General features: G+C 38.9%; 1 protein-coding gene across 1 annotated transcript in view; it reads left to right on the top strand.

The window, feature by feature from the left end:
- MYLK (myosin light chain kinase) overlaps positions 1-22,203 on the top strand; it is a 220,034-nt gene that overhangs the window by 50,640 nt on the left and 147,191 nt on the right. The window contains exon 2 of the mRNA XM_074593871.1: positions 12,851-13,008. Coding sequence (XP_074449972.1) covers positions 12,851-13,008 — 158 coding nt within the window. The remainder of the gene's footprint in view (positions 1-12,850; positions 13,009-22,203) is intronic.

Raw genomic sequence — 22,203 nt, 5'->3', positions numbered from 1 at the left:
AAACACTTGGATAATTGGCGTCTTTCTGACCTGCTCACTTTCAGTATTGGCATCCAGTGCGGTTGTTGGGATCTCATATAAAAGAGAATTGCCTTAGACTGGCAACTAGACAGATTGAGGCACTTGGGTGTGGAGAAATATAAAACACTGCAAACAACAAAACTTAAAAAATCGGGGGGTGGGGTGGGTGGGGAGGGGTGAGAAAGACTCTTCAACAACCAACTCTGTGGGTGAAAGTCAGTCAAAAGAAGCTTTTTTGAACCTCGGTCATTCTTGGATTTTTTGTCTGTTCTTACATAAGGTGGGAGGGGGGAAATCAAAGAAAATGGCCTGAAGTTCATTCAGTTAAAGCTGTAGAATTCAACGACAGAGCTATCATGGTTCTCAACCATACTGCCAGTACAACTGAATATTGGTTGGCCTTTGACAGCCTTCATCTTATGTTCTTTGTTATATTCTCTTTGCTGTGTGACCATACTCTTGCCTGCTTCTCAGTGCCTTTCTGCATCCTAAGAGTTGTCTTTTTAATTTCTTGTTGATTTTTTTTTTCCTCCTTATTCTCTTTTTTGCTTTTAATCTCAGTTCTTCCTTTTTTTTTTTTTTCTCTCCTCTGTTCTTTCCTTGATCATCTCTGTCTGGCTGTGATATGAAATGGTATTCACCTCCCATCTTTCACTGCCCATGAGGAGAGGTAGGCCAGTTACTCCCAGTGTGACAGACAAGTTGATGTGACTGACAAGATCAAGCCTCTATATAACATACTCACAAGAGCATCGCAGTGCTATGCCTTGCTCAATTTTGACCTTTTAAAAAGGGATAGGAAAACTTTTGCTTCATGGACATTATGGAAAGATTTTATTATTCCTACCACTTTTTTCCTTGCTGGTAGAGTAAATGTTAGTATTTTCATTGAACAGATATACTGCGTAAAGAGGGGCTGAGGATTGGATGGGGCCCAAATTTCACAAGAAGAGCCATTCTAATGAATTTCCACGCAGAAGGAAAATGGGCCTTTCTTGTGTTTGTCTCCCAGTTGGAAGCAGAGCAGTCAGGACAGACTTGGATCTCAGACCTGAGTCCAACCAGTTTCCTGTTCATACCAGCCCCACTGAAATGTGAAGAGGCTCCAAACCACTGTTTCACATTTGAATCTTCTTTTACACGCACTCTTAAGGCAATAGCTTCGAGAACACGCATTGTGTGCTTTTGTAGAACATAGCTGAAGAAATGTGATGTGACTCAAGTAACTTAGTGCAACTTACAAACCTAATAAAAAGTATGTAAAAACTTTATCATGCAGTGAGGTGTTTTAATGTAACAGGGCAGTTTCTCTGTTTGAAAATAGAAGTGTCTTTAAAGGCAATGATTCCTTTGTCTGCATGTCCCACTGCAGTCTCACATGAAAGCTGTATTCACTTGTTATCAGAAATGGACATTTGGCTGAGATTTGCAAACTGGTGCTTAAGTAAGATTAAACCAGATTCCTTCTGTCTTCCCCCTCCTCACTAAGCTGTGCAGTGTTAATGATTTATATATTGATATTGTTGTTCGTTTCATAGGCTGGTTTTTTTTTTCACTTTATAACAGTTGTTTCTGTTCAGATTTATAGTGTTCTCTACAGAATAATAGCTGTCTTGCTGGTCCATATCCAGCATGTGAAAGTCTTATATTGTAGTCCAAATTTAACATCAATTGTCAGATGAATCATGGAGTCATGGGATTGGAAGGGACTTCATAAGGCCATCCAGTCTTTCCCATGTCCAAAGCTAAATCAGCTGTACATGTCATTCCTGACAGGCATTTGTATGGCTTCCAGCACTGAAGACTCCACGGACTTCTTGAGCAATGATTCAATTTTTATTTATTAATTTTTCCCCTAATGTCTAAATTGTCCCTGGTACAATTAAAAGCTTATGACTTCACATTTTGTTTTCCCATGTACACTGAGAATAAATTTGTCTTCATTTTCTTTGCAGCAAGCTGTGAAGTGTTTGAATATAGTTACCACCTTAACTTCTCTGCCTAGTGGGGCCCATTTGGGGTGTTATTCCATTTAAGAATTAATAAAAAGTGCTACCACTTCTTGTTTGTTTGTTTCCAAAGTCTCCAGCTGCTTCAGGCTTGGAGTGCAGCATGCAGCACTGGATGTGGAACCTTACTAGCCATGAGAAGAGCAGACGGATGGCTTCAGTGTTAGGAGTTGGTCTTGTTTGATTACCTTTGGATGGCAGAGGTAAAATAGAAAAGAAGTGTCCAGCTCAAAGGATACATGTAGGGTTTCACATTTCATCATAACTTCTTGATGATCTCTGGTACAGCTCTCCTGGATGTCACTCTTAAAGCTTTCACTTTCTTTCTATGAATAGAGACAGGAAGAAGGTCACAGGAAGCTGTCCTGTGTCAGATAGGTAATGTGCGGTTGAGGGTGTTGTGGACCCAACTGTAAGCTCATTCTCTCTAGCAGACATTGCTTTATCAGGAAGTTTTGAGAGCTGTTATCCTGTAGAAAAATTTCTTCTGTGATCTAATCGTAGGTGTTCTTGTCAGTGCTGTAACTGTCTGACTGCCTGCATCTTGCAGCAATAAGTATTGCATGCTATCTAGTGCTTTTATGAAATAAACCCAACTCTTTATTAATTAAGAAAAAAATATATTGTCATTGTATAGCCCCATCTTGCATCTAGGCTGTAACTTTTTTGGCAAGGTGGTGTTTCTGTTTGCTTTGCAGTGCTAAATATATTGTTATGGATTGGATTGATGTATAACCAATGATTGTTGGCTTGCATACATGAACAAAACTGCTATTTCCAGAAAAAATAAACTTGCAGGAGAACCTTATCGGTTAGGTTTTCTGCTGACAGTTAATGGGACTTCATAGAATGGAAGGCAGCATGGAATTTGGCCTTGTGCAGCGTATCTCAGCATGAAAAACCAGTGGCTCTTTCAAATGAAGAACCTAATTCCTTTAGTATTAAGTATTTGCAGTATAATTTGAAACTTAGTGATGTTTATCCATGGCCCAGTCTATTCCTGGCTGAAGTCAACAGGTTTCTTTCCAACATTACCCCAGGGTTCACACACCTCAGCCAGTAGAGTGCATGTGTTCATTTTCCCAAATGGCATAGAACTTGGCGGACTTGGGTCTCTTTTTGTTTTTTGAGTTCTGGCTATATTTGAAACTAAAGCACAGAGCAAGACTTACAGGCTAAAAAGTCTGTGTTTTATAAACGACAAATCTTCCATGACTCAACTTTCATGCAATTTTATAGCCCTACTGGCTTGGAAATGGGCAATAGCAACTGGCCACCTGCAGTATCAGCATCAAGGAAAATTAATGTTGTGGTTACTCTTTGAAACCTGGAACCGAAAAAAAGGGGGGGGGTGTTAAAAAAACCGAACAGATAACTCACTGTAATCTGCTATAATGTTCTACCACTGCTAAGACATCAGAAAAATATAACTTTTTCTATAAAAACATTTTATTTAAATCAAATTGTAGGCAGACCTTTCAAAACTTGTCCTATGCTAACTTGCGCCAGAATGAAACTTGTTAGCTCTGATAGAAGCCTTGCTGAAACCTGCACTCAGATAAAAGGAGTTACCTTACAAAAGAAATAGGAAATAAGGTTTTTCTTTCTTTTTAAAAGATTAATTTTTTATTCAGTCCTTGGATCTTTGACATCTGGATTTTACCTTTTTTTTTTTTTTATTGTCTCCTAGCTCGCTAGTCTATTGTCTATGGTGCTTAGTCTTATACTAAATAAATATTTATACTAAGTCATTGAAGCACTGAATCATTCTTCTTTCTCATTCCTGGGAGAGTTAATACATATAAATGACTTCTAAGGGGCTTAGATGGAAGGTACTGTTTAAGTGACAAGTACTGCTCTTTGCGAAGCAGTATTATTGGGTTTGTGTATGTTGAGTATTAAGGTCTGAAGCCAGAGCTGTAGCTGCAAATTTGTGCTTGTGTACTTGAAACTTCATGTTATTATCAGCTTATACTGACACGCTTCACCTCCACGTGGTTGCCACTGGCACTAAAAGTTTTATTCTAGAGTTGCAAGTTACATTTCCAAAAGACTTCAAGCGTCTATTCCAAATGTCTCATCCAAGTCCTCTTAAATCTATAGTCAGCTGGGATTCCCAACTGATCCTCAGATATTCTGTGTTGATCAGCCACTGATGCTGCATGCATATGAGTTGGAGAGAGGAAAAAGGTGGGAAATTCTCATCTGCTTTGTGAAGATGACCAGAAACAAATGTCTTCCTACAGGTTTCTCTGCTACTTGCATCAGTGTATGTCCTGAAAGGTAGCACAGCACTGGGAAAATTGTTTTGCTTCCTGCAAAAATAGGCTAGTAGTCCAGGTCCTCTGTTCAGTGATCAAGGCCATACTCGCACCCGGTAGTCTCCCTGAATTTTAGATGATTGTGGAACACGTGTATTTCTATCATAAACACCGACTTCTACCAGTTATTTTTTTTGTACTTGTACAGCATAAGATACAACTTACAAATTAAGTAGAAGGGTTTATTGGTAAAATGAGGGCTGGTGTGATCTCTCTTTCTTCAGATATTTTAAGTGTATGCTCTGCATATGCTGAAAATCCTTTTTTAAAAGGTATTATTAGAAGTCTGTTCCTTTATGAGGCCAGCTGTCAGTGATGAAATTCAGATTGAGATTTTTAGTCCAAACGTTCCTGAGTCTAAGGTGTTTGGATTTTGGTATATATTGAGTACTAGACATGACCCTTTAAAGGAAAACCAGTAGAATTTTATTGTCAGTGACCTTCTGCTTAGTACACTCAAAACTTTTCTGGAGGGTGCCTTTTTTTTTTTTTTAATGTTGCTTATAAACTAAAATCGTAGCAGGTTTTGAAGTCAGATTGAATTACTCTTCCCCAGTGTGCTTCTATAGGAAGCCACTTTGGAATTGTCAAGAACGAGCCCAACTTGCATCCCATTTGCCATCTGGATTTCCCTCTGGCTTCAATTTGCTGCTGTAAAATAATTCTTAGGTATGGATGCTGTACTGAACCTGCCCAACGCATGTCACATTTAGTTACTCATATTTCTTATAAGATAACAGCTGCAAAGAAGCTGTGTTTCTTGTGGTCTCTCCTGATTTACTGCTTCTTAATCTGATGTTTCAAATTAAACATGCAAGGTTTTGAGTCTTAAAATGTCATTGCATTCTTTTAAGACACATGTTCTGCTTTTTTGTAATGGGCATGTTTTTTCTTAAAGTTTAATGCTCAGTGGTTATGGAATAATTGAATAATGTAGCACGTCTGTTTATAATCAAGATGAGTATATGTTACCAAAGGTATACATCCATTTCACTCTTTTATTTGTTTTTCCACATCCTTCCTTGTAGCTGAAATACCTTTTGCAGCTACTTTAATATATCAATAAACCTTTAAGGTGCAATTGTGCAAGGGCACGTATCAGGGCTCATGTTAAATATGATCTGTGGCAGCAACATGAGTACTGACAGTAGGTGAAGTTAGATATCTGTATAGATCCAGTGGGCCTGGTATCTTTAGTACCCTAAACAGCACTGTGAAACTGAGAAAAATTAGAGGATGTTTACAACCGTGTGTATCTGCAAGAAAGTCCTATCCTTGCTAGCGATTTCTTTGCTAGGTGGCAGAGCCAGGAAGGGCATGATTTTCTCTTTCCTCAATAAGAACACATGGGAATTTGGTGGTTTTTTTCCTATATGATTTATATAAGTAAAGGTTTATGACTGCCACCCTTGTGCTCTAATGAACCGATCTTTAAATAAATGTAGGTCATTTAGCATCATCTTGAGTTATTCTTTCATATGAGATCAGGATGAAATTCCTCACCTAGTTATGTGACTACCAAAGAAACCATTTCAGGGTAAAGCTCATACTATGTTAGTAATGCAAATATAATAAAAGCAACAAATTTATTGATTAGGAAGATTTTCTTCTTAGCTCTCTCTCTGATCTCCTAAAAATAATTCAGTTCTGCGTCACGCAAGCTGTATAACAACATCTTTTTGTCTCTTTCAGAGACTTATCAGCTGACTGTTAATTATGAAGTTTGTTCTCAGTCACACTGGCTTAGCCACTTTTACTTATGGACACTTCTACAGTAGCCACTGTTATGAGTTGCATGTTCAACAAAAGCTGCCCAATGCATGTCACATCTAGTTACTCATACTAAATACATGATACTGAGTATCATACAAGCCCTGAAAGAGTATGTAGGAAGAGTTGTCCTTTTTCTTGCAAGGATATCCAAGACACATAGTAGACTAAAAGAAGTCTGCCACAAAACACTTTTGTTATCTTATCTCAAACAGTGTAGCCCAAACCCTAGAATATTTCACAGTGCTACATCAGAAAATGACCTAGCTTCATTTCAGAAAGCTCCAACTACACTTTGTAGCTCAAACTCTAGATCACAATCTCACATGCATACATCTCCTTTGGAGCTTGACAGTATTTCAGTCTTTAAAGCAGCCTGGAGAACATTATTGTATTGTAATAAAACATAGGGGCTGCAATCGTATTTTGTTAAAATGAGCACCTGGAACAGCTTGAACCTGTTCTTTCTTGTTTCTGTGTTCAAGCAAGATTCTTGCTAATGCAGAGCCTCATGGCTGACTTACGGAGTGTGCAATCCAAGGCACTAAAACGATGGGATCTGAAGAACTTGCTTACTTCTGTGAAAATCTTTGACACAATGGCCCCAAATGAAATTGTAATTTAGTTTGGAAATTTTTTTGCTGTCACTTTAGGGAGCCTAAGCTTTAGCACAAATTGCAAGTTGATCTGTAATTCCAGTTTGTGTGGGATAGTTATGCAAATGCATATTGTGGGAATATACCCAGGGATTTTACATGCATGGTGTTGCCAAAACTTAAGCTTGCAACATTTTTGGATCATGGAGTTGTGCGTGAAGATTTGGCATCTGATCCTGTTCTTACTGCCATGTCTAATAATCACTATCAAATTTTACTGGGAAAAGGATAGGACGTTTAGGGGTCTGGGTTGAAAATATCTTGGCAAATTTTTATGATGAAAGGGCTTTTCTAGAAACTAGGTATGTAGAGAACAAGTGAGATGATGATGATCATCATTTATGGATGAGACAAGAGAGGAAGAATGCCCAGCTGAGTCAGGATAGATACAAAATCTCACTTGCTCCCATAGTGTCAGGACACGTTCTGAGGCTTTGCCTGACCCACAATGATTAGCAAGAACTACAAATAGCAGAGCACAGGCACAACAAGATCTGAACATCACAAAAGCATGATCTGTGGACGGTATCCTATTGTTCCCTTAGAAAAATAAAAGATGTATTTCTCTTGTATTAATAGTGTGGCCAGTTCAATTTAGTCCTCCTTGCACCAGCATAATCTTGGTCCGGTTTCTTTACCAGAGCCCAATACCTGTTATAATTACTGGGTCTGAAGGAGAGGCTCCTCAGAATATGTGGCTACAATTGGTGAGGTTACAAGTCCCTTGCTTCCTGTTCTGTCTTCCATCCTCCTCCCATCTGCTAAATCTACACATGACTTCATCACCTTTGCTGGTCCTCTAATGGTTTATTGTTCTCCCTACATGCTGTTTGTTGGGTACCAGTAGCTGACAGAGGCAGGATGCTTCTTTGTGTGGTCTCGTAGGGTAAGGCTGAAAAGATACTCACAAGTCATATGGCTGCAAAAATTCATTTCTGTAGTTCTGTGCAGAATTTGTTCAGCTACAGGTTTGTATAGAAGTATGGTAACCACATGTTAGTCGTTGTGGTAAAGAAAGAAGCTGTAGGAAAGGAAATAAGGTGTGTGAAAAGGGGAAGCTGTTAAACAGGTTTAGAAATGAAAGAAACTTTTAAATACTGAAGGTTTTGAAGCATAATGGATAACATTTAGTCCTAGCAAAACTCTGTTGAATTCAGTGATCTGTGTAAGGGAATAAATTTAACCTAGTGTTTTAAAATGTGTGCTTTTTGAAAACACGCCCTGATTGATTTACAAAAAAAAAGAAATCTATAATGAGATCCAGCTTCCTGTGAGTTTATGGTAATTTTGTGCCTTTTGCTAGTTATGCTATTTATGTGGTCCTATTACTCCCACCCTCTAATATAGTTATCCTCAGAGCACTTCTTTGTGGTAAGGAAGTACAATAATCCCCACTTTACAAATGGGGAGCCATGGCAAAACAGAGGCTTAGTGACTTGCCTGAGGTCATTCAGGCAGCCCGTTACAGAGCAGGGAATTCAACCAGGACTCCCAAACAGCAGAAAAATGCTCTAACTCCTCGGCTGTCTGTCCTTTTGCTCCTATCTTTAAAGAGCTCAAAAGGTTCTATCCAGATTTCAGAGGTGGTTCAGAGGTTATTGAAGGCAGTCTGGCTAAAATAACAGAATAGCTGGACCAAGTAAAAATGTGCTGCTTAGGTGTAGAGTTGCGATATGAGTAAGTCAAATAAAGGTTTTTCAGCTAGCAGCTCTGGTTTCCTCTCACTTGCATGAGCTTGCTCTGTCATATGTACACACATGCCCTCTCTGCAACTCATTTCTCTTCTGCCTCAGAGGAAGGATTTGGTAAAAGGAAATTAGTATAATTAAATGGTTACATAGGAAGATGATGGTAAGTATTTACTTGTATAAAATAAGTAGAGGAGAAAAACTATGAGGTGGATTTCTAAGTGTTTGCTTTTTTGGGGTTTATTTTTGTGAGCAGAGTACTGAGTGACAGAGATTTGTTCCTAACAGAAAAAGCTTGAAACACATTAGTCTGCTTTGGTATTAGAAAGATTAGAGGACACACTAAGAATTTGTAAGGATTTATGTGCTTTTTAGAAAGGATTAAGAATAAAAAAAATACAGATTAGAAATGCTGTCTAACCACTTCACTAGCCTACAAGCCAACATTTGCATGGTGGTTTTCTTTTATGTTTAATACCACAATGTTTGTGTTGCAACTTCAGTTACAGTTGGTTTTGTTTAAAGACCCATAGTCGAGGTGCGCACAGCATGTGAAATGAAAACGTTATGAGTTCATGTAGCATCCTTGAAATCTTATTCAGCAGGAAGCTTGAAATACTTAAGAAAAAGATTTTAGGGATGGGTTTATTCTAGAAAGTTGCTTAAATAAAAGAAAAAAAAAATCAGAAACATTCCATAGCTTTTAAGTATCTGCTTTCTTCTTGTCTATCAAATTGTAAGCTTGAACAAGATTTGTTCTCTGGAACACTATTTCTTTAAAACATTTGCACATGGCAGTTCCATAGGAACACCAGACAGCACAACATGGAATTATTTGTTTGTGAACAGAACTGTTAAACATCCTCTAAGCTGAAAAAAAACCCCAAAACTTCCTAATTATTTACTATAAGCATCTTCAGCATACATAGTTAATTAAAGTCAGACTGCTAAATGTGGATGATTAGAAGCTTATGTTGCTGTAAAACTGCTTGTGCTGATTTGAGCTAATATTCATCTATAAATTCAATCCGATTTAGACACTTTATATAGAAAAATATAAAAGCATGCAAGATGTGCTTACAGAAAAGACTAGCTATTACTTTATTTTATGCTTTACGGTCCTACTATATTAGGCATCAATTTGTTGACAGTTTTTGGCATCTTAGTAACCTGACCAGTAAGAGTACCTTAGCTGTTCAGGATGGGTTTTTTTCTTTCTACTTTCTCCCTCCTATTTCTTTCTTTTCTCCCCACCCCCCAAGTAATTTTGTGTAGAGCTTGATTGAATAGCCAGAGAAATCAGTGGAAAGCTGGTGTTGGTCTTTAGCTCAGTCTTTTCATCAAAGGGTCTTTCCTAGCCACCGGACATTTCGTTCAATGCAGTCCGGAGATGCTTGAGCCCAGTGATGCTTGGAGGATGAGCTTATGTTGAATACAGTGTATTTTCCAGGCATGTGCCAGTGGCTCTTTTTCAGGTACTTGGTGAATTTGGTCTTGTAGCATACCCAGTGTGGAGGCTTCTGTGTGTAAGCAGGTGTCATGCCTAACAAATTCCTTAAAGTTGTCCTGCATAAGCAGTGCTTTGTACCTAAGGACAGATATTTGAAAATTTTGTCCCTACAGGATAGTCCTGTAAGCATCTGCAGTGCATGTAGTTTCCTCTTTTGCTTGTTTCAGCCACTATAATGACATTGACCAAAACAGAGTTCCATTTGCATGGGTGAATATCAAGTTTGAATTGGATTCTGGATGTTGTCTGGTTTTGTTTTGTTTTCAATTTTGCTACTCTTACAATATTATTTTAAAACCAAAATTTAGTTTCTGAACAATGTGCTATTAATTTCAGAGTTTAGTCAGTTAGAAGAGGCCTGGCTAAAAAGTAAAATTACAAAACAGAAAATTGGTTCTGTTTTACCTCAAACCAGGACAGGAAGCAGATACAAAATTATCAACATCATATCCTAAAAGTGACAAAAGGTCATAGTTGATATTTATGACAATTTGAGATTTGAAAAATGTTTGTTCTTAATCTGTAAAGAAAAATAAATCTTAAGGAAGTGCTGGCAAACGTGTGCTCTGTGACAAAGACGATTCTGTGACTGAGTGTATATCAGTTTACAGCTGTGTAATTGATTGAAAGTCTCCTGGGATAATCTGTAGTTTACTGCAGTGACTGTTCTGAGCGGAGAACTGAGCTTGGAGTCTTGTTCTTAACGAAAGAACAATTAATTGAAATAATAATTCTTCACTTTTTCAGGCAAATGGTTTTTCATTGCAGTGACTATAGCTGTGAGAGACTGTCATTCTTTGTTAGGGTGCTAAAGTACATTTGTTAGAAAAGAAGGAAGTCTTTGATTTCATCTCATGTCTCTGGAATACGGTGTCTTCCATATTTAAATTATATTATGATTTCATATAGTTCTTTGATAAGTAAGGTACAGAGATAATTTTTGGGGGGGGGGTCTGTTTCTGTTTTAAAGAGTTGCTTATCCTGGAAAGGGAGACGTGCTGTGCTCTCAAATGACGGTGCCAATACAGAGATTCACTGCAAGATTAACTCTCGTGTAAATGAAAGCAGAGTTTCTCAGTTTAAAGCTTTGCACCATGGTTAAGGAAATCATCTTTATTCCATTTATGTGTTAGTCTCAGCAATTCAACTGTTAGAAACAATAGAGGATTTTCTGGGTTTTTTTGTATGTTGATATACAGAAATGCTAAAAGAACACAATTCCCGAAGAAACCCAAAGTCCACGTCATCTGGATTCATATGAATGAGGAAGGAGATTTCAAGTAGTTTTTTAAAATCTGTGTGCATAAATAATTTAACTGATATCTTGGAAGGATTTGCCTTCTAAACCATAGCTCCTGACAAGCGCATACTGTGAAGCAGAAAGCTCTGTGGCTTAGAACAAAACACCCTTTGGAGGTGCCTCTTTCTCTCTGTTGACTATGAGGAGCCAAACTTCTAGTTCAGGTTAAACATCTAACTTTTAGACTACTAACTTCCATGAGAGGAGCTGCCCTCTTAAACTGTTTTTGATCAATGTAGAGAAGGTGTTTCTGTATGTTCAAGGAGCACATAAGCTATACTGTATGGAAAACTATATTCTCAGACGCATACATGTGACATTGGAATGTAAGTCCTAAATGAATGTTTTGTGTTCCCCTGCTCCCCAAATAACTGCAGCCTGTTCTAGAAAAAGCATCCTTCATACAGTCAGGAATAATGTAGCCCTAGTTTAATTGTTTTGTTTTTTTTTTCTCCTGTTCAAATTGAAGTTTCACTTTTTACTCAGTATTATCTATTGTAACTTTCATCAGAATTGGATGAATAAATGCATAGTCTGTCATGGATTGGTGTGTGTGGCAGAGGATTATGACTGGAAGCCCAGTGTTCTTCATTGGTTCAACATGACCTATTGGTGGGTCAAGCCATTTCTCAGGGTTTTTTAGGTGTTAAACTTGTCTATTAAATAGGTATATTACAGTGGGGGCTTCTAATTTACATAGATGATTCAAGGAATTAGTACTAGGGTCAGCTACTATTTTTTTCTGAAAAACCTGAAATTTTACTTTTCAAAAATATAATAATTCTTGCTTTCTGTTAGGAAGTATGAAAGCTGTTAGGAAGTTGTTAGGAAGTTGAAAGCTGTTAGGAAGTATGAAAGTGTGTAGCAGAACAATCATCCCTGAAGCAGATATCTGTAATGAGGTCTCTAAAATGCCATTTTGTAGCATTATGAACTTTGGCCTCCGTGCTGTTTTACTAGTCTATGTGCTGTAGATGGATTTGCAGTAAAGTAGAGACTTGGAATTTCTGCAAAAGTATTTGTTATGTTCTAGCTGTACTTTGGAGGGAGATACCCAGATATTTCTTAAGACCTTGAAAGCATGGTATGAAAAATCAGATTTTCCACATTCCCGCTTGCAACTTAATTCCAGTGCAAACAGAGGTCTTTTTATTTCATAAGTACTTGTTTAACACTGGCTCTGCTTCTGAGACTTATTGATTTTGGTGTATTCTAGGCCAGGAAAATCAAAGTCACATTGTGAAAATATCTTCCTGAAATAAGTTATTACCTTTTAATGCAGTTGTAAAGGATAACTTTTTGGTTAAGGTTCTGGCCTGCGACTTGAGAGTTCAAACTGAGTTCAGCTCAAGGCTGTGACCCTGACCGCAACTGTAAGCACACCAGGCAATCTTCCTGGGTCTCAGTTCCCCACCTAGAAAGCAGCAGTTGTCACCTCAGTCTGAAGACTTACTGTGTATACAAATATAGCATGCAGGTAGAACACTCTGCTCCTGATATGATTCTTGGCTGTTACTGTAATGTAAGCAATTAACCATCATAACTTCAGTATTACCACTTGTTTCTCTTTTACAGTCCACACCATGGGGGATGTGAAATTGGTGACATCTACTCGAGTCTCCAAAACCTCCCTGACACTCAGCCCCCCTGTCCCTGCTGAAGCACCAGCATTTACTCTTCCTCCTCGGAATATCCGAGTGCAGCTCGGAGCCACAGCAAGATTTGAGGGGAAGGTAAGAAACAGATGATGGGTGGCTTCTCCATTTGGTTTTGCCCTTTCCTGAAACTGCCTAGTAGGCAGCAAAGATAATGAAGTTGCCTCTGCAACAGAGGACATTTACTCAAGATGGATATACCTGTGTTTACCTTCCTGAGGAGGCCAGGAGTATTACAGGGGTGTTTCTGAATAGAGGAGAGTGTTGCAAAACCTCAGTATGTGCTAAGTATAACCTAGTTGAGCATGCCAGGCAGTGAGTGTAGTATCAGTGGAAAACTGCTTCAAGAGCTGTCTCTAATCAGAGAGTACATGTTCTCCTACTGCATATTCATCTCCGTGCATCTCAAGTCTGTCTGTTTGTGAAACTTCATGTGTAACACGAATCTAACCCTGCTGCAGCATGGTCTTCCTAGTAGTCAAGCTAGGAATCTGTAAAGAGAGTTGAGACATTTTTGTATCTGCACCACCTGCCCTACATGCTGTTAATCTGAAAGCAAAAAGAGCATTTTCAGAGGAAAGATTGATTTGTTCAAGCAAACTTGTTAATTCATGGGGTTTAAAAGAGTGTGTAGTGGGGTGAGGATCCCAGATTTCTCCCCTTCCCCTCATGCTTGGGACATTGAATTGTCCTTACTGGCATCCATGTTTCTTTCGAGCTCCAATCCTGGTATGATCTCTTCCTTGTTCTATCTATCTTCCTTTCCCCTCCCTTAACCCAAATCTTTTTCCTGGAGCTGCCAGTTTTCCCTCTCAGCCCTTTCAGCTTCCTTCTGTCCACGTCACGCTCCAATTGCATGCTGACAGCTATATCATCACACTGACCGCACTTTGAAGTGGTGGGACATGTCTGACAGAGGCAGGAAACTGCAACTTTACTGTAACAAAAGCAAGGGCTAGAAGGAATTTGGGAAATTCATAACTTCTGAAACTCTAATTTAAACAGAGGGCCGGTAGAGGGCATCTGATATTTATCTTATTTGTTCATGCAAGAGCAGGCCAGGAACTGGGATTTTTCAACAGGAACTGGGCAGAAAAACAATTTTTGGAGTATATAAATTTTTAAGTGCAAAACCAAAACTCAGAAGTAATTCTTGGATTTGACTTTTTGAAGAAAAGTTGATATTTTTCATAGAAAGCAGATAATTTCAATGAATGTTTTTAAACCAAAGAACAGGTTTTTATCAAACTCTTAGAAAGATTTTTTTTAAAAAAAAAAAGCGCTTACTTTTATTATGAATTTAATCACCAGTCAGAAACCGTCTGTCTGTATGACACTCGACAGTCCTAGTGAGGACATCTTACTGTTTTTATCCCTCTCCCCCCTTATTATTATCCCTCCCCACCTTGTTATTTTATCCCTCCCCCCCTTAATTATTATGTTATAATAATTGTAAGAGAGTAACGGAGAGTAGCATGTTCTCATTATCTTATGCAAGAAAAATCAGGTTTTTTAATTACAATACTGACTATTAAAATTGAGCCTGTGTGATCTGTTTATAATGTGACATGGTTGAGGAGATTGTGTTTGGTTCTGTTGTTTATAACAGATGGGTTAGACTTAGTATTTTGTTTGTGCTCCTAGTCTAGTAACATGGGCAGGGTGAGGGGGACCGCAACAGTACAGTTTGAAAGGACACTGTCACTTAATAGGTGCAGCAGCCTGCAGAGCTTTTATCATCTGGGTCCATCTTCAGTTGCTTAGTACAATGTGGCCTTTTTGGTCACTTTAATATTCCAGAGGTTCAGAAGGACAGTGGCCCTGTTCAGAAGCACAATATTAATAAAAACAATTTTTTAAGATTTAGTAATAGAGGTAGCTACTGAACATACTTAGGTTTTTCTATCCTGGAAAATAGGCTACAGATGTTATGATGGGTTGCTGCTGATACTCTGCTTCATCACACAGTATAAATATTAAACTCGACTCAGGCTAAATAAAACTAAAAAGTTTTAAAAATGGCTAGACAGGAGATTTTCTTCAAAGAGTTCCTTTGCAGTGGAATTTATCTTATCAGAAAGAACAAACATTTTAAGAATCCAAGACAGGATATAAATCTGATATTGTGATGATCTTGTACTCTCATTAGGCGAACAAGGAAGAGAGGGCCCCAGAATCAAACTTGTCGCTTTTCTTTCCATTGACATGTAAGATGAGTCGTGTGAAATGGCAGTTCAAGATCAAGGAGAGTGCAGAAATTGAGAAATAGCCCATAAATGTAGGAAACTGGAGGTAGAAAGGAACTGTAGTTGCCATTAACGAAAATCCTTTTTTTGTTGTTTTTCTGTTCCTCCCGCTACCACCCTGGTTTTCTTACTAAAATCTCAACAAGTTTATCTGTATCTGTCTGCATATCTCAGTTTTCCAATGTGACCTTAGTGTAAAAAGTTAGCTCATCATCTTTCAAGTGTATGAGTGTGATTTTGGCCTGGAGCACCAACCGAGGGGTGGAACCACTTAGTAAGGCAAAGGCAAGGTTACTTTCCCTAGATGCTCCCCATACCACAAACTACAGATTTCCGTAACTTTGCATGTTTTTGTGCCTACCTGATTTCTTAGTATCCTGTTTACTGGTATTTCAGAGACTACAGGCTCAGTGACTTAAGGCTGAAGCTTGTCTTATGTCTCAAACTCCATACTTCTTGTGAAGACCTCCTCCTTCATACTTAGAAATTTGACTTCTGTATGGCAAACAACTTTATCCAGCTATAAGTTAACTGCTGTAACTGTTTAGAGGGGAAGATACATCTCCATTATAGAACCTAGCAGTTATTTGAATGTTGCCCTGACTGCACCCCACATCCACCTATACCCACAGCTTAAGTGTTGCTCTCAGCCTGAATTGTCCCAACCTAGTGTTAAGGCTCAGGTTGAGCTTTTGCTTGGGTTTGTGAGCCTTACCGTGCGTGTATTGAGATGGCAAGCTAATCCTCTTATTCCCTATCTGTGTCTAGAAGCACTGAAAAGTTCTTTCATGACTGTCTGGGGAAGTCTTAAAAAGCAGTTTGGCTTTCTGCAGCAGAAAAAAAATACTGGGACCCTGAAGTCCTGGTGATGTGTGTAGGTGAATGTAGCAGCAGGATGGACTGACCCCAGTGGGGCTCTGCACTGTGACTGCCTGCATAAGGAGTCAGTGAATGTCAGCGCGCTCATTCAGGTTACCCTCCTCCGTGTTAAATTCTGTACAGAAAGATAACTTCAAGGCATTAGAGAGATTCACTTAGGTTTCTGCAGCAAACTGATGGAGAAGCTCAGAACTAAAAATTAGAATCTTTACTGTTCTCTAACCACTGAACCACGTTCTCTTGATCTTTCCCTCCCTATTTTAAGCTTTGGGTTCTGAGACCAATAAGATCGTCTGCAGCAGGGTTGTTGCTTTAAAAAAAATTAAGGTGGTTACCCAAAACAAGCATTTTCAGTTGATAACTATGTGATTAGCTGCCCGCATGTAATTTTGCTGAACTTAAATAGCAGTAGACAGACTACATCAAAAATACATCATGAACACTTCTGGTATCTTACTGTAATGTCATTGACTGTCAAGCAGAAAAAAATGACAAGTCAGAGAACCAACAGTTTCCAACAAACCCTTCCCTGTCCAGAGTAATATTAACCTCTGCTTTTGATTGCAGCAGGCAGTTAACTCAACCTGCTTTGGCTGCACACATGTATAATTTTTGAGGGTAATATTGACGGTCATTAATTTTATGAGCCTAAAGAATACTTGTGCCACAGCTCTGCTTGAGTTGAACAGCCAAATGTCATGCTACAGATCACAGACTGATTGCCTAGAGGTCAGGAAAGGATTTTTCTCCTTGGATAAAGCATTGCACAGTTGGCAACAGTGCAGTATGCATTGTTTTTCTGCTTCATGTGAACCATCATCTATGGTCCATTGCCAGAACCAAGATATCAAACTACTAAATCTAGTCTGGTATTCTAATCCCAGGGAGCTAGATTTCATGTCTCAACACATAGTTCATACTTTGAGTAGATGTTGGGGTACTTAGTTCAGTTTGCTGCCTGTTGAGTAGTTACTTTTCTGCTCTTCTCCTTCCATCCCCCTCTAAGTAATGGAGCTGGATGGTAAATTTTAAGGCAAGCCAGGTCAATGCCAAATCCTGTCCCTTTTAAATGTGCTTTTGGTTTGTCCTTCTACCACCCTGCTGTTGCAACACCCCTTCGGTATCTGTTCAAATCAGTTAAGTCCAATGATGTGCATTAATTTGCCAACTTCTGAGCAGCTTTTGCTGCTGCTAGTTGCACAGGTACTCTTTGAAACATCGTACCTGAGAAAATAAACTGGCATGAGGCAATGGGAAGATTGACGGTGATTCTGCCATCTGTTCTGAGATAGAGGGGAGACACACTTATGTGGGGTTTTGAGATAAAGAGTAGGGAAGCATTAAAAGAAGCTTTTAAGGGAAGCACTCCCACAGCATTTGTAAATCCTTTCAACTACCTGCAAACAGACCTAACCAGTTTGTTTTACTGTGGCTGCTGCACCAGCTTTGCTTGGAAAAACCTTTGTTATCTTCCCTTTGCTTGGACTTGAAGCAGCAATGTGTGCTCCATCTCCAGGCCTCAGTCAGCAGGCCCTCCAGAAGTATGCCTTAATTGCACTGTATGTCTAGATTTGAGATGGCAGGATCTGAAATGAGAGAAGCCCATATAATGACAGAGGATGATGACATGGCACAAAATCCTTTGCTGTTGGCATGAGATGTTTGCTGTTACAAAATGTACTGGGCAGCTAATTGCATGAAGCTGCCAGTGGTTTCGGATCTAAACTTTCTGGAGGGGTGCCTATTCTGAGCCATATGAGGAAGAAACTCAGGAAAGATCCATGTTTTCATGGGAGACCATTGTCTGAAGAAAGTGAGTGCTGTGGGAGGACTTCAGCTGATCTGTAAAACTACCATACACTGTGATACTCCCAGAAACCTGATACGAAACACTGAGGCATGTTTTTGGGAGCAAACAATTGAAAAAGTTATCAATCTGACTAGAGATTTTATTTCATCTTTCTTTCCACATGTCAGTGAGCGTTCCTGGGAAAAATGTGGTGTGTTCAGAAGTTACTGAAACATTTGGTGTCAAACAGACATTGGGGTATAAGCAGCTGAAATAAAAAAGGAAAATAAACACAAGTTAGGTGGCTGTGAACAGCTTGTTGCACGTCTTTTTTCTGCTTGGATCTTCTGCTATTTCTTCTTCTTTGCTATAATTAACCTCCCATTATATTCACTTACCACAGTGCTGTCTTTTTATCCATTTACATATTCTCATGAGTAATGTGTGCATTACTTTATTTGGGTTTATTTTATTGTATAACTCTGTATTGTCCTATAGAAACAGTGGCTCAACAGTTTCTAGCTCTAGACAGCTTTAGACAAGGGCAAAGTGGGAGTGGCTGCTCGGTCAAAATAAGTGTCATCTGCCCCCAGAATTATTCAAAGAAACTTCCCTTCATCAACTGACACAAGGATCCATGTGTTGTCATCCATTTTCCCTGCCTTGCATATGATATGTCTTTTAGAAAAAGACTGCAGGGGTGCAAGATGCTGCTTAAGAAATTTCTAGGTTTTAGACGGGAGTGGTGGTCTGTGAGCTCAAATTCTCTCACTCAATCTCTTTAACTCAAGTTCACTTCATACCTGTCTCCCTGCCACTTATGGCCATCATAGTTATATTCAGGACTTTCCAGATGTAAGTATTTAAGCATTCCTTGCGTAGCCTGTGTGAGGGGTGTGTGATGATTCTCAAAAGTGCTGGACTTGGTACACTGTCCCAATCACTGATCTGTGCATGTGCTGAGACAACAGCCAAGATTTCTGGATGTTTGGCAGTAAAGTTTGGTCAGACCTTCTGCAGAGTTGCTCCAATCTAGCAGGCGTTCAGAAATCCTCGATAATGCTGAATACCACCCAGAGAAAATTTCTAAGCAGGAAAGAGGCCATGACTGGGGAAGACTGGATGTACAGTATCACTATTCTGAGTTGCCATTTATCAGGGTTGATTTTTTTTTTTCTATAATTGATCCTGTTTTCAGTAACCTACCCTCCCCCAGACTGCAGAAGAAATGAGCTTTTTGCCTCTATCACATTTATTACTCTGTTTGCTTTCTATCTCCTTTCCCACCTTAAGTCCTTATCTACGACCAGTTGGGGACAGGAGTTCTCTGCTGCTCTGTGCAATGGGTTTATTGTAGACATGTGTTTTGTGATCAACCACTAGCGTGACGTATTCTTATAAAGCATGGCTTTGTGTCAGCTAAAGAAGGCAATTGTGTGTGTTTAAGTATTTGTCCATAGGGTTATCCCTAGGGTTGATTTTGAAGAAAATTTACTTCATTAGTAGGGTTTTCTGGGCTTGGTATTTTTCTGTAGTCCTTGAATAGAAATCAGAGAAAAAAATGTTAAATTATGTATTGATAAATTTGCAGAGGAAAAGGAGATATAAAATATTCATATTGTGGTGTGAAGGAGATTCAGTCTTTGGAATAAATACCATGACTAATCATGAAGTCCACTGTTTAGGGATGATAAGATAAAAATGTCTGAAAAAGGAATAGAAGAAAATCTAGCTGTTTTGCAAGAGAGGAACAGCAGATCAGCATATCCTAAATAGCTGAACACAGATAATGTTCAGAGACTGAGTCAGTGTAAGTCAGGGTAGAAGTAGTCAGTATAATTCTTATTTTTCTTGTCCCATGCTGGTTAATCACGAATCTCTCAAATTTCTGCAAAGTCTTATTAGATTCTTCAATTCTGCTTTTAATTTGAAAAATATCATCATCTTTTCCAGGCTAGTCTCCCTTGCTCCTCTGGGCCAGTGCCTAAGTCTTTGTTGTGGTCAGTTCCACTGGTAATAAAACTCATTGAGTAGCATTGAGCTTTCTTATTTATATAAGTGTTCTTAGTAGTACATGAAACATGACTGCAACTTGCCATTATGATGTTTTAAACTTGCTTTTTTGGGGAATTGTGCATTTGACTCCTTTCACAATTATCACAGGTTTAAAGGTTAAGGGAGAGCTAGTAACCGGAACAGTGTGAGCAGGTAACTTTCTTTTCCTTGTGCGGCAGTAGCCTATAGTGATGTGAGAAGGACAAAGTGGGGAAAAGATTTTTGTTGGTTTTTTTCTTTTTTCCTTCCAGAAATATGCCGCTAGCTGGAAAAACTTTAAATTTCCTTTTTCTAGCTGACCCAAAATGTAGGATGGAATACTTATTATCAGACATGTATTTGGCTAACTAGTAATATATTTTGCCTTCTCCCATCATAAGCAAGGTTTAAACATTACTCCGGCACCTTGCTGTCATCTGGCTGATGAAACCACAAAGGGAGGTTTGTGAACCCCAGGGAGGGGTTCAGTGCCATATGTAACTATGAGCACACAAAATAGCAAAGTATGCATTTGACTGTCTATAAATGTGTCCCTGAGAGTTTGACCTAAATTACACCAAATGAGGCCAAATCACACTTTTTGGTATAATTCTGCCTTTCCTCTGTAGGAAAAGAAAGTAGTCATTAAAGACAGCAAGCATGATGCATTCAGAATCTTTGCAGAAGGCCACATGTGGAGAAGGTTTATAATCAAAACACATCATTACTCATTGCGGTTTTGCTCAGTCTACACTCACTCTAGCACCTAAACTCCAAAGCAAAAAAATTCTGCTTTTGACATGTTACTTGGCTCTTTTCACTTGTGGATATAGTATGAAGTTTGGAAACCTACTGGGCAAAACCAGACAACATACTCTTTTTTTTTTTTTTTTTTTTAACATGTAACATCTGGACTCCCTAGCATCTAAGTGCATGTTGAACAGAAAATAACATTGCTGTGAATCGTGTACAATTCAACCCATTCATGAAGAAGAGAAGCCAGTCTGTCTGACAGGGAGCAGCAAGGGCTGGCTGCTCCCCAAAGGAAAGCGAGCCAGGAGCTGAGGGTGAGCCGTGCACTGGCTGTGCCATCACCAATGGGCTGCAGTCCCACAGGCTCTGAACACAGCAGGCAGCGCCATGTGCTCTAACAGGGTCTACTGATGGTCTCAGACATGACAAAAAATGAAACAAAGTTCAGGATCCAACCGGAGGGTACAGCCAGGAGTAAAAGTAGGCAAGGCCAGATTGTCCTTCCATAGGTGCCTGGTTCAGTTCTTAATGACGTTATCACTTTGTTACTGGAGGTTACTGAATCTCTACAGGTGCCTGAAACAGCACATATATCTACACCTAAGCTGCTGGAGATCATTGTTTAGTATCTGGAGACAAACCTGCCGTCATCCCAGTTCATAGTTCAGCATCACATGTGAATACACAGCTCTTTGTTCTTCTCTTGTGTGGAGGAAATAACTTTCAAAAGAGGAGAGATGTTGATATGTTGGGGTAGTGCTTGATGAAGGAAACACTGCCACTTCTATCGCTGTCAGAGGTTATGTGTCAACGCTCTCTGCACTCGTAGAAGCCAGAAAATCAAGTCATCCCTGAGATGACTGGTCTGGTGTAAGGGCCTTGAATTGCCTGCCTAAATATGTTGAATTTATTCTTCCAGGAAACTTAACAGCCAGGTTATTGGTTGAGAATTAAATCGTGTGTGGACTCACAAGTTAGTAACCTGACCTCTGAGATAGCCTTCCCACATTAAGGGTATGTGGTAGTGAGATTCTAGAGGTGATCTAAGCTCCTATACCTTTCTTTGTTAGAGGATTTTAGGAATATATACCACTCTGCATGAGAGAGTGAAAACCTGGAAATGTTCCATTTAACAAAAAAATAATCTTTTTCTATGCTTTCTGGTGACGAAGATAGCTTTATTATCTGGAAATCACTGCATTGCTGTAAACCTGCAGCCAGACAGAACAAAGCAATCCTTGTCTTCTGAAAATACTGTGGCTCAAACTGTTACAAATTCCAACTCAGCTTTGCATATTTTTATTGCTTATATAGAGACCTTTGTAATTCATGTGCAGAATGAGGTGAAATGGAAAAATAAATTATCTTTCTTTCTAAATTTTCCTTGCTTTTTCTGCACCTTTTCAAAATGCTGTAGTAAATGTTACTCTATGGAATATACTTTTTATTATAAATACAACAGCTGATCTTACTAAAATACTAATTAAAGGTCATACTATATGCTGATGTGTAATGTATACAAGAGCTTTTCATTTAAAGATGACAACAATCTGCACACGTAGCCTAAAGAAA

This window comes from Larus michahellis, chromosome 7, assembly GCF_964199755.1.
Source record: "Larus michahellis chromosome 7, bLarMic1.1, whole genome shotgun sequence".
NCBI classification, from domain to species: Eukaryota; Metazoa; Chordata; class Aves; order Charadriiformes; family Laridae; genus Larus; species Larus michahellis.
Note: the sequence above shows the minus strand (reverse complement) of the source record. Positions and strands in the feature narration are given on the sequence as shown.